At 43.5% G+C, this 12,712-nt stretch overlaps 1 protein-coding gene across 1 annotated transcript in view; it reads left to right on the forward strand.

The window, feature by feature from the left end:
* The window catches only part of LOC134345449 (rootletin-like), a 387,184-nt gene that overhangs the window by 150,322 nt on the left and 224,150 nt on the right, over nucleotides 1-12,712 (forward strand). Inside the window, exons 5-6 of the mRNA XM_063046136.1 lie at nucleotides 3,788-3,871; nucleotides 5,102-5,208. Coding sequence (XP_062902206.1) covers nucleotides 3,788-3,871; nucleotides 5,102-5,208 — 191 coding nt within the window. The remainder of the gene's footprint in view (nucleotides 1-3,787; nucleotides 3,872-5,101; nucleotides 5,209-12,712) is intronic.

The following is a 12,712-nucleotide window of genomic DNA, read 5'->3' on the forward strand; positions in this document are numbered from 1 at the left end:
GTTGGGGAAGGGACAGAGTCAGTCCCTTTGCACCAGATACATTTACAGAGCAACCTGGTCTCTGGACTAGTCACGATCGGGGTGAGGTCCGAATTACCGATGAAAGACGTGGAAGTCTTGCTCGGTAATGACATCGCCGGAGGAATCGTGTTCCCAGTCGTGAGATTGACGGGTCAGCCTGCCAGCATGGAGGCCCCGCCCGCGATGGTGAATTTGGCTGAAACATTTCTGCCAACCTTGTATGAGACAGGGTGTAGTGAGATAAGAGGTAGTGAGGGAGCTGGGACGGACGTAGCAGTAGCCAGGAAAGAATTTGTGCAGACGCAGGAGCGAGACGAGGGGCTGATGGTTTTGGCCGAGACCGCTCTCTCTGACACAGCCTTGACAAGCTATTGTGCGGATGAGGAAGTGCTAAGGAAGAAAGGGAAATCAAGTACAGTACCCGCAGATGAGGAGTGGGGGGTGGTGCAAAAGAGTTATGGGGATGAGGTTTTTAACATGGCCCACGAGGTACCCCCCGGTGGACATTTTGCGGTGCTGGAGGAAACAGTTGGTGGAATCATGAAAGAGATTTACCGGCTGCCCAGGGGGAAGAATGTTATTGATCATGACCGACGCGAACTGAGACGGTCACCGGCTTTTGATATGCTAACAAACCTAGTCGGTGTTAGCGTGGAAATCAATGAAGCTAGGGGCCCCTTGATAAGAGGAAAAAACCATTTTGAAAAGATTAGGATGGGATCGGTCAGATGGGAGAAGGCTATTGTTTTGGCCAGGTCTGCTGATAAGGTCTCTCCCTTAATCCCCGAAGGAGTAATTAAACGACTCGCACCCATGTGTTTGATTGTCCCGAGGAAATGCAAAGAACTGGGACGTTGGGTTATGTCGGTTACAATAGGGCGGCCAAGTAAACAACACCCATATTTTTTGAGTAATTCAGTGACTAAAGGGCTGATGAACACAGAGGTGTGTATTGGCAATTTAACACGGCTGTCTGAAGCCAGCTTGATAGTGAACCTTGGAAAAAATGAATTCGGCCACACGAATGTCACTTACCTGGGAATTGTGGTGACACAGGGGCAGCTGGCAGTGATGCAAGCTACAGTGCAGGCTATCGCTGACCTCCCAACCCCGACAGACAAGAGGGCCCTCAGAAGGCTTTTGGAGATGGTGGGGTACTGCAGGAAGTTTTGCAATAACTCTGCGGTCAATACCCGTCCCCCTCCTACTAAGCCCTTGCGAGAGAAAATTGAGTCGGAATGGGACGACCCTTGTTGTTGTGGTCCGGGACAAAACCAAATGAGAGGTTACATTGGTCGCAATTCATCAGTGTTTTTGGCCACTATGAAGTTTGCTGAGTTGGAGCCTGGTCTAAGGGATTATTAATAACACGTGTAAAAGGAACAGAAAATGTGATGACTGTCTGTCAAGGTGTTGACAGCTTCAAATTCTCTGTATTAGCTAAATAACTGTTAAAGATGTATATTGTGTATGTATCAGATAATGTAGTCATGTTTGTAATTTTTACCTCCCGGTAAAAATCCTTAAAGGGGGGAAGTGTTACGAGAATACACATAAAATTAAGATGTTTGCTGGCCTGGGCTAGCATCAGTGGCATCAGCAGTTGGTCTGCCACCTGCCCTCAGGGGAAGGAGAGATAAGGAACAATGGAGCAGCGTCTGGAGATGTGTAATGAAGGGATGTGGGAGGAAGAGCTGTCTGGAGCGGCTCCCCCCTTTGAACCCTGAACTGTTTGAAGTGATGGACAGGCGATACCCCAGCAGGGGGATAAAAAGGGACAGGTTCGCTAAGACAGTCACACACGCCACCCGAGGTAACGAGACCCTGGAAGCGGTGCGCTTCTCACGAGTGGGTGAGAAGTCCCAGACAACGACAAGGGTGGAAAGGTACGATCAGCGGGAACCCGGTGTGTGTCCGCCCTTGCCTGGGTGCCGGGTTCACTGCAGAGGATCGACCGCATCTGGAGGAGGGGTCACAGTCGGTGACCTCAGGTGACATCACCAAGGACCTGCCCAAAAGCTGTTTGTGAGCCATCCCGCTGGTCTGTGAGTGAAGCCGTTCTGAATGATCAGTTGTTCCTATTCTGTCTCTCTCCCCCCACCTTGTCCATCGCCATGGCAACGATTACTGCGAACTGAACTACAAACTGGACTGAACTTTGAGTCATTTTGAAATTGGTCATTTAACCCCTAGACAACGATAGAGCTTGATTGGTGCTGTTATCTTAATTCTGTGCACATGTGTGGTTATCATTGTTGAATTGTTGCATTTATTATCCTTTCGATTACTGTGTTGCTTGTCTCTTTAATAAAACTTTCTTAGTTCTAGTACTCCAGACTCCAACTGAGTGATCCATTTCTGCTGGTTTGGCAACCCAGTTACGGGGTACGTAACATCCCCAAATCATAAAAATATTGTGCAAGCAGGTGAAGATAACTATATTCAGAAATTATGTACTAATAAATTGAAAGAAGTCAATCATAAATCTAGTTACAGTAAAAAACTTAACTTCTCATCTATATTTAGTATGGAGCTGGGCAGATTTTGCAGATTTCCTAGTCTTCTCAGGCCTTTTTTCTCATTCCAATATATTGTCATTGCCATGATGCTTGAGGATTTCCTGCGTTATTTGTCTCACTAAAGCTTACTACCAAAGAGATGTGTTACCCAGCTCATCCGCAGTGTCACCAGTGTTATTCAAGGATGATATGATCATATGGTATTATGTCCCTCACTGGCACTGATGCCCCAAGTTTCTGCAACCACCTTTTTTCTTCTTGTACTTGGGTTGAATGTTGCTAAACTGCACTTCTAAATTTAGGAATTAATACATCTGAATTACTACCCAGCATGCGTCAGGTTACTTCTCTGTTGGCCGCACTAAAAATAATTTCATGTGCATTGCTATCCGTGTGCATAGAGAGAATAATAGTGTATAGTGGCCTTTAGGAATCTCAGTTCAGTGACCGTGAGTCCAACAGAAATGTTGCTGTCTCTTCATCAGGACACCTACCATTGTATCAGTTGTCTGTGATGTTATGTTAGTGATTGGTATTTGATTTATTGTTGGTACAGTGAAAAACCCGGTTTTGCCTGCCATTGATACAAATCGTCTCTTCACATCTTCAATATATTGAATTATATCAATGGAAAAACAATTAGCAATGCAGACTATAATGCTAGACAAAAAGTCGAGTGCAGACAGATATTATCGTGCAAGGCCACAACAGGGTAGGTTGTGAGGTGAAGGTTTCATCTTGTCGTATTGGGTGACCATTCAGCAATCTTACAATAGTAGAATGAGCCTGGTGCTGCAAGCTTACAGGTTTTTGTACCTTCTGTCTGATACGAGGAGAAGAGAGAATGTCTTTGTTTCTGTTGGCTGCCTTACCAGTGTAGTGAGAAGTATAGCAGAGTCCATGGAGGGGAGGCTGGTTTTTGTGATGTGCTGAGCAGTGCATACAACTCTCTGCAGTTTCTTGCAGTCTCAGCCATACCAAGCTGTGATGCATTTGCTGATGTGTGGATGAGCTGCTGAATCTTGAGGCAGTTGATGGAAATGTGGAATTAGTGTAAATGGATAATTAGTGGTCCACATGGTGGGCCATAGAACCTTTCTTCATGCTGCGTATGACTGTACGCCAATTACGCACAGACTAATTTTGTTGTAATAATTGCTTCTTATCTCTGCTGTTCTGTTTTATGTCATGGTTCAACATCAAAGGTAGACAGGTCATCGATGAAATTCTCGACTCTCTCCTTTCAGGTTTTGCAGTATAAGAAGCGGTGTGGTGAATTGGAACAGGAGATCGTCGAGAAAGCCTCTGAGTCGGAACAACAGAAAGTGTCAGTGAGTTGCAGTTACCAATATTTCAGCCTTAGCAGGAATAACGCTTGATTCTTCTCAGCAAGAATGTCTGACAGTAGGTGACAATCAGGCTCGCAGCTGCAACTGGCTTCTTTTCACCTGTGGGGCTGTCAATATTTTTAGCGGCTAAGTTGTCTTAACAGTTAGTCAAGCGTGTCAGGGGATGTTTACAGGAGTGGGTGTTGGGGAAGGGCATTGAGAGAGTGATGGTGAAAGCAAGAAGTTTGCAGTCACATTTGAAAAGGATGTTGCGCAGCTTACGACCATGGGGATAGGTAACTATACACCGAGCTTCTTGCTCAGACTAATCAATACACAGGTGAAAGTAAGTAAGAGAAAGAGGGCACAAAGATTATGCAGAGTGAGGAATTGAGGAAGAGAGAATTCTCTTCAATATCAACATGCTTTAAAAGAAACCTGGTCAAATTTCTACCTTCGTCCTTACTAAACTCCAGTGTTTTGACTGATTGTGTAGATTTCTACTGAGTGCATACAGGCGTTACTGTTTGGTGTGACACTACTCTTGATGCATTTTGGAGAGTGTGACACAGGGAAATGAAGTGTTAGGTAGAACAAATATCCTAATGGAATGGAAACAGCAACAGCCTCATATTCAGCAGCCAAATGTTTTTATACTTTGCTTTGACATAACTAACATCCTCAGGAGAATGAGCGAACTTTACAAAAGACAGCACCAGAGGTCAGGGTTGAACACCAATCATTGGACCTGTAAGGCTGGTGACTCTACTAGTTGCAAGACGAGTGTTGAACAAGATTACAGAGGAATTTGGATTCATGAATGCTGGAAATCACCTCCAATATAATGAGCAGTTGATCTTCTGAAGTGGTTCCGAACCACATTAGGAGGATAGAGAGACAGGGAGAAAAAGTCCCAGTTGGTGTTCCTTGGTTACTGGCTTGTGTATCTCAGTGTGTATGACTATAGTTAGCACTTACCTTAGGTGGCTAGACATTCTGCTGAAAAGCAAGCATGAGGAACAGGAGCATGGAAATAATAAAACATGGATGAGGATGTCGCCCACAATAGAAGCAAACGAGGACCAATACAGGTGCATGGGCATTATGAATATGTAGACCACTGGTTTTCCAGTGAGATGCGATAGGTCCGAGCCCCTTTTGCTTCGGTCTCACTCATTCTTGTAAGTTTTTTCCATCCTGTCATCACAGTTTGGCTACTGTTGTTAATTTTAGTTACAGACACGCTTGGAGACAACAGAATCCCACTTGAGGAGAACGGAATATGAGCACAATACTGAACTGGAAAGCACTCTTATTCGCCTGGAGGAAGAGCAGCAAAGGTCTGTGACATTTACCTGTTTTGCTCTTCGGTACCTTAAGGAATTGCCCATTGTTCTGCGGAGTGGTTGTGGTGGTGGTGTACAGTGACTCCCAGGGTAGGAAAAATACTGGGGCCTGTTATGTAGGACTTAATAATGGGATTTGCCAGCATGGATTTATGCATGGAAATTCACTGACATATGTTTGAGCTTTTTAAATTTGTGGTGAGTGGAATAGGTAAGGGGAAACTATGGATGTGTACTCTGGAATTTCAGATTCAGATTAGTTCGTTGTCATATACACCAGAGTGCAATGTAATTCCTCACAGAGTAAACCTAGGGCCTTGGTGTAAATTGACAGAATTGTTATCAGTTTAGAGCCAGTTGTTCTGCCACCAACTTTACATATGTGACAGTTTAAAGAAAATTGGCAATAATAAGTAGTAAGGTGATTAATTTCAGTGTAAAACTGATTCATTGAGTAATTAGTGTTTGAGAAGCAATTCATTATGAATCTATAAAAGGGCACAAAGCAGCCTCTGAATTCACACCTGAATCGGGGTTGTAGAATTTTCAGTAACAGTAATACAGCCACGAGACCAGATGCAGTGCTGTGGCATTCTGACAGTCTCTGTGAAATGAGCAATGCTCCAGGCGGTTAACACCTGGCTGCAGGTGCTGTGTAAATCCGATCACTAGGGAACAGTTTCTGCTTGACTCAGTTTCTGCTCAAATGTTGTGCTTGGCTCAAAGGGTCTGTTTATGGCAGTGAGTGGGAAGTGGTTTGATGCACAGCTGTTGGATTGCGATACATGTTTATCTGGAATTGACTGTACCAGTGTGTGCTTGACTGTTCCTGATGTCCTCATTTTTACCTACCAGCCAAGATTCAGCTTAGAATTACAGGCCCTGCTGCATGCTTATAGAGGCATTTATAAAAACAGTGTGGCATCTCACTGAATTCTGATCTCTTTCATTCTTAGTTTCATCTCATTATTATTTGATAAGTATATTAATGATGAATTTAACCTATTATTTTAACATATGTCAGCTTGACCTACTTGGCAACACTCTCCATGGGGCTAAAAAAATGATTGCTCTAAAGATCTGAGCACATAATCTAAGGCAGCACTGGGGGAGTGCTGAAGTTTAGAAGGTGTCATTTTTCAAACAAGCTCTAAAGTTTGCTCAGGTGGGTGTTAAAGATCCCACAGCCTCATTCAAAGAAGAGCTGGGAATTTCCTTCCAGTCATTTGGACAACTTGTCTCTCAAGAGCAGACGAACCAGTGAAAGATTAACTGGTCTTGCATCCCACCTGCCTTTTTTCATGGAATTTTGCTGTACAGTAATTGGAAACATGTCTGGCAGTGCAACATCAGCAAGTGCACTTTGAAAGTAATTCAAGAGAGGTTAAGCACTTTGGGATGAACTGGTTCCTGCTTTTGGGAGCAGGATTAATTTTGTTCCTTAAAGTATTGTAACTTAGAGTTCATGAAGCAGATCTTTCTAATTAACAACAGCTGTGTAAACGGGACATCTTTCAGTGCTGGGAGTTGTAATGACAACACAAAGTGCAACTAAACTGATTTCTTCATCCTGTTGTACTCAAACCTCTAACAGGACAGAACACTTCCTTTTCCATAAATTTTCATGTTCAACAGCTCCCTTCCCTCTGAACACCAAACCACCATCCTCCAACTGTTACCCAGTTAGGTGACACAGTGCCCTTCTCCACGATGCAACTGAGCCAAAGAAAAACTTGTGCCTTTTGTCACCTAGATAAAAGCTGCAGGAGTTCTGCAGAATTGATCAGTCGAAATGGACAAGAGGCTGTGAGCACGTGAGGTAGCTGCGTGTATCCAAAAGGTAGAGTGGGGGAAACCTCATTCTTAGTACTTGCCAATTGGGTCCAAACTGAGAATTTGAGCAGAATGGATGCTGAGAAAATGTTTTCCTAGTGGGAGTATTTAGACGCAAGGTTATAGTTTCAGAATAAGTAGTCACCCGTTTCAGATGGAAATGAGGAAGAATTTCTTCTCTCAGAGGATTCAGAACATATGGAATTCTTTTCCCTAGAGGGCTGTGGAGAAGAGTCATTGGACATAAGGAGTAGATTGACATGTATTTAAACCACATAGGTGTCAAGAGATATGGAGGGAGAAGGAAAAAAATGGTGCTGTGGCTGAGAGAATCAGCTATGATGTTATTAACTAACAGAATATGGTCAAGGGGCTGAATAGCTCCTATTTCTTGTGCACTTATGTTCGGTATCTTTCCATGACTTCCTGGCAAATTGTATCCAAGCAAATTGATTAACCAGGTATGTGGACAGAACTTCAGTCTAAGTAGATGGTGGGGTGTTTTCTGATGAGGAGAAGCTGAGAAAGCTTAAGAAAAAGGACAAGATACAAGGTGGTGACACAGTATTGGTAACAGGACAGAGCATACAAATGCGAAAGAATTCCTACAGTTCGAGCTGGATCAGGAAATGCTTCCCCTAACTCACGACAAGAATTGTTCTTTCCCTCCCACCATTACTCATTACAATTAAGAAACACATCTCACTATTCACATGCACATCCACCAGACTTCTTCCTCTATTTTTTACCCAGTCACCAACCAGCACTCACACAACTTGTAAAGCTACATCCAGAAGACCCAACCTCCCTGTTTCATGAGCTGGGAAAGGTATCTTCCTCCTCTGCTGACCCAGTAAAGCCACTGACCTTCTACCTTCATGAATCAACTGAATGTCCAGCCTCTCTGCCCCAGAACCTTTACAATTATCAACCTTATAATGACCTGCTTTAATGCCTTGTAGTAAGTGTCACCATCCCTCAAGAGTTGAATGCTGAAAATGCTGGAAATCCAACGCAACAGACGCAAAATGCTGGAGGAGCTAAGCGGGTCAGGCAGCATCTATGGAAATGAATAAACGGCCATCGTTTTGGGCCAAGTCCCTTCTTCAGGATGAGATAGGTAGGGGGGAGATGAGAGAATAAAAAGGTTGGAAGAGGGGAAGGAGGAGAGCTAGAAGGTGATAGGTAAAGCCAGGTGGTTGGTAAAGGTAAAGAGCTGGAGAAGAAGGAATCTGATCAGAGGAGAGTGGACCAGAGGAGAAAAGGAAGAAGAGCAGGACCCAGGGAGGTGATAGACAAGTGAGAAGTAGCGAGAGGCCAGAGTGGGGAACAGAAGAAGAGGGGTGGGGATTTTTTTACTGGAAGGAGAAATTGATATTCATGCCGTCAATTTGGAGGCTACCCAGATGGAATATAAGGTGTTGCTCCTCCACTCTGAGGGTTGCCTCATTGTGACACACAAGAGGAGCCCATAGGCCAACAAGTCAGAATGGGAATGGAAATTGGAAATAAGGTATTTGGCCACCAAGAATTTCCGCTTTTGGCAGATGAAGTGGAAGTGCTCAACAAAGCAGTCCCCCCAATTTATGACGCATATCACCAATGTAGAGGAGGCCTCATCAGGAGCACTGGACACAATAGACAACTCTAGCAAATTCACTGGTGTAGTGTTGCCTCACTTGGGAGGACTGTTTGAGGCCCTGAATGGAGGTGAGGGAGTAAGTGAATGGGCAGATGTAGCACTTTGGCCACTTTTAGGGATAAGTGTCGGGAGCAAGTTTAGTGGGGAGCGACAAATGAAAAAGGAATCACAAAAGGTGCGATCCATGCGGAAAATGGAGAGTGGGGAGGTGAAGAATCCTCTTGGAGATGGCGGATGTTGTGGAGAATGATTTGTTAGATGTGGAGGCTCATGGGGTGGTAGGTAAGGACAAGAGGAACTCTATCAATGATAAGGCAGCAGGAAGATGGGGTGAGCATGGATGTTTGGGAAATGGAAGAGATTCAGGTGAGAGCAGCATCAGTGGTGGAGGAAGGGAAACTCTGTTCTTTGCAGAAGGAGGATATCTCTGACGTCCTGGAAAGAAAAGCCACAGCCTGGGAACATATATGGTGGAGACGAAGGGTCTAAGAAAAGGGAATAGCATTTTTACAGGCGATACGGTGGGAAGAGATATAGTCAAGATAACCAGTTGAATTGGTAGGTTTATAAAAGGTGTCAGTTGACAGTTTGTCTCCAGAGATGGAGACAGAGAGGTCAGGAAAGGAGATGGAAATATCAGAAATGGACCAACTGAATTAAAAGCAGGGTAGAAGTTAGAGGCAAAGATGGTGAAATTGACGAGCTCAGCAACACCAGTGCATTTGTCAAGTAGCAGTGAAAGATGTGGGGAGTATTACTAGGGACTGTTCTATCTCACCAACAAAAAGGCAGACATAGCTGGGACCCATGGCCGCCCCTCAAGCACAGGGGAATAATTCACATGCGTCATTCGTGACTTGACTCAGCAACGAGACATCTTACTCATCCTGCTATTTAAACTAGAATTTACATTCAAGTACTCGATGCACCTACATATTTACTTTTGGTGACTGATGCTCTTTGTACAGCAGCACTTCCCAATCTAAATAGTATGTCATTTCTGTTTCTCCTATCAACGTGGATAACTCGACATTTATGCACATCTTACTGCAACTTCCATACTTTTGCCCACTCATCCAGTTTATATATTGCCCTCTTTTCACCCCCCACATAATTCACAATCCTTCCCACTTTAGACCTATTGACAAACTATCAGTGATTACCTTCAGTTCCCTCATCTAAATCATTGACACAGACTTTAAACAGCCAGAGCTCAAGCACTGATACATGTGGTAGCCCCTTTAGTTACTGCCTACCACCTTGAAATAGACGTATTTGTTCCTACTAGTTGTTGCTGTTACTTACCACGCCTTGTAACGTATCAGGCGGCAACCTTGCCATTTCCTTAGTATGAGGTTGAGTTGCTAATTTGACACTCAACCTAGCACAGATGGAAAGCGTGCAAGGGGCCGGCTGGATTCAAACCCAGGATCACTCGCCTTGAAGTCCGGTGCAGATGCCACTGCACCACTGGCCAGCTTATTCCTGCTAGGAATTAATGTATTTATTCCAGCATCTGCAGTCTCCTTAGTATCTACTGGAAATAAATTTACTTTGTACCAATCTATTTATTCCTACTAGATACAGAAGACTGCAGATATTGAAACCTGTAGCAAGATATCAAATTCTTGAGGATCTTAGTATGTGGAGCAGCATCTATGTGGAGAAATAGTTAGTTGATTTTTTCAGGTCAAGACCCTTCATTTGGTTTCATTTGAATTGACTCTAACCGGAATTGTTGTCTATCCACTTCTCTCCATTGATGCTGCACAACCCACTGAGTCTTTCCAGCTCTTTTTTGTGTTTCCATATTCATTAATACTCTGTTTGGCATCTGCCAATCATCAAACATTGAACATAAACATAAAATATCACAGCACAGCAACAGGTCCTTAAGCGCACAGCATTGTGCCAGGCCAATTAAATTGGTAACCAAATGGCCAACTAAATTAGTTCCCTTTGCCTACCTACAGTTCATATTCTTCCATTTCCCTCAGATTCGTGTGCCTATTCCAGGCTTGCCCATCGTACCTCCTTTGAGTTTACCCCTCTCTCACCGTAAATCATGCCTGCTAGTATTAGACATTTCAACCTTTAGAGAAAGATACTGCCTGGCTTCTCAATCTATTCCTCTCAAAATCTTATAAACCTCCATCAGATCTCCGCTCTGCCTCCATCACTCCAGAGAAAGCAACCTAAGTTTGTCCAACCTTTAATTATAGCACATGCTCTCCAGTCTAGGCAACATCCTAGTAAACCCTCTCCAAAGTATCAAATTCATTCCTCTGATGAGGTAACCAGAAATGTATTCAATACTCTAGATGTGGCCTAAATAGAGTTTAAAGCTGCAACTGACTTTTGAACTTAATGCTTTGACTAATAAAGACAAGCATGCCATATACCTTCTTAACCACCTATCAGCCTGTGTAGCCACTTTCAGAAATGTTAGATTCTGAAGTTTTAATCTAAAATTCTTTCAGAAGACAAGAAAACTTGTGCTTCATGATGGTTTTATTCAGCATTGATCGAACAATGGAAACAGGAACAGAAGCTAGTAGTAGAAGGCTTAAAGACAAAGAGACACAGGTGATAAAATTGTGCTGCCTGGTAGTGCAGCTGTTTTTAACTATGGATTAGGAAAATTCAATTCAGATTTGTAGATAAGAGTTAACCAATAATACTTCTAGGGTGCCTAGGCGCAACTCGAGTAGCAGCAATACTCTCAATGGATACAATTAAATATTCCCGTTGCAGCCTGATACAGCTAAAAAGCACAACTGCTTCCAAGGTCAGTAGAGTTAACAAAGACGTCTTAATGTATTTAAATAACCTATCGCTGTTTAAAACTGACAGAAACAACACCAATTGTGGTCAGATGCGCCCATGTAGGATACCTTGGAGGAAGCGTGGGTGCAGAGCAGGGTTACAAATGTGTTTAAGGAAACGGGGCTTTAAACTCCCTATACCGACTACCTTGCTGGCAGACGTGCAGTCCCTGGTGAATAAAATCGACGATCTCAGAGCTAGGGTGCTGAATCAGTGGGACATTAGGACGCTTGTGTCCTTTGATAGTCTTTACACAAGTAAAAAGGTGAATTATGATAAGGCATATTATTATAAATGATATGATTTGTAATAGAATCAGAATCAGGTTTAATATCACTAGCATATGTCATGAAACTTGTTGCTTTGAAGAAGCAATACATTGCAATACCTAGTAATAAAAAGCTATAATTAAAATAAGTACATATAATAAAAATAGATTAAATAAGTAGTGCACAAAGAAAGGAAAAAATAGTGAGGTAGTGTTCATGGGTTTGCTGTCCATTCAGAAATCTGATGGCAGAGGGGGAAAAGCTGTTCCTGAAATGTTGAGTGTGTGAAGTCAGGCTCCAGTACCTCCTCTTTGGCTGTAACATTGAGAAGAGTTCATGTCCTGGATGATGGGGGTCCTAAATGATGGATGCTGCCTTTAAGGTGCCCTCAGTACTTGGGAGGTTGGTGCCCATGATGAAGCTGGCTGAGTTTACAACTTTCTGCAGCTTTTTCCGATCCTGTTCAGTGGCCGCTCCACACCAGATGGTGATGCAACCGGTTAGAGTCCTCTCCATGGTATATCTGTAGAAATTTGTGAGGGTCTTTGGTGACAATACCAAGTCCCCTCAAATTCCTAATGAAGTGTAGCTGTGTCATGCCTTCTTTGTAATTGCATCCGTATGTTGGGCCCAGGATACTTCTGTAGAATGTTCTAAAGTTAATTCCCAGGAACTTTAAACTGCCCACCCTTTCTATTGCTGATCCCTCGATGAGGACAGCTGTGTGTTCCCTTGACATCTCCCTCCTGAAGTCCACAATAAATTCCTTAGTTGTACTGATATTCAGTGCAAGGTTGTTGTTATGACACCACTCAAACAGCTGTTCTACCTCACTCCAGAACATCTCCTTGTTACCATCTGAGATTCTGCCAACATCTGCTGTGTCATTGGCAACCTTACAGATGGTCTTTGAGCTGTTGCCAGCCTT

This window comes from Mobula hypostoma, chromosome 4 (genome assembly GCF_963921235.1).
Source record: "Mobula hypostoma chromosome 4, sMobHyp1.1, whole genome shotgun sequence".
Taxonomy (NCBI): domain Eukaryota; kingdom Metazoa; phylum Chordata; class Chondrichthyes; order Myliobatiformes; family Myliobatidae; genus Mobula; species Mobula hypostoma.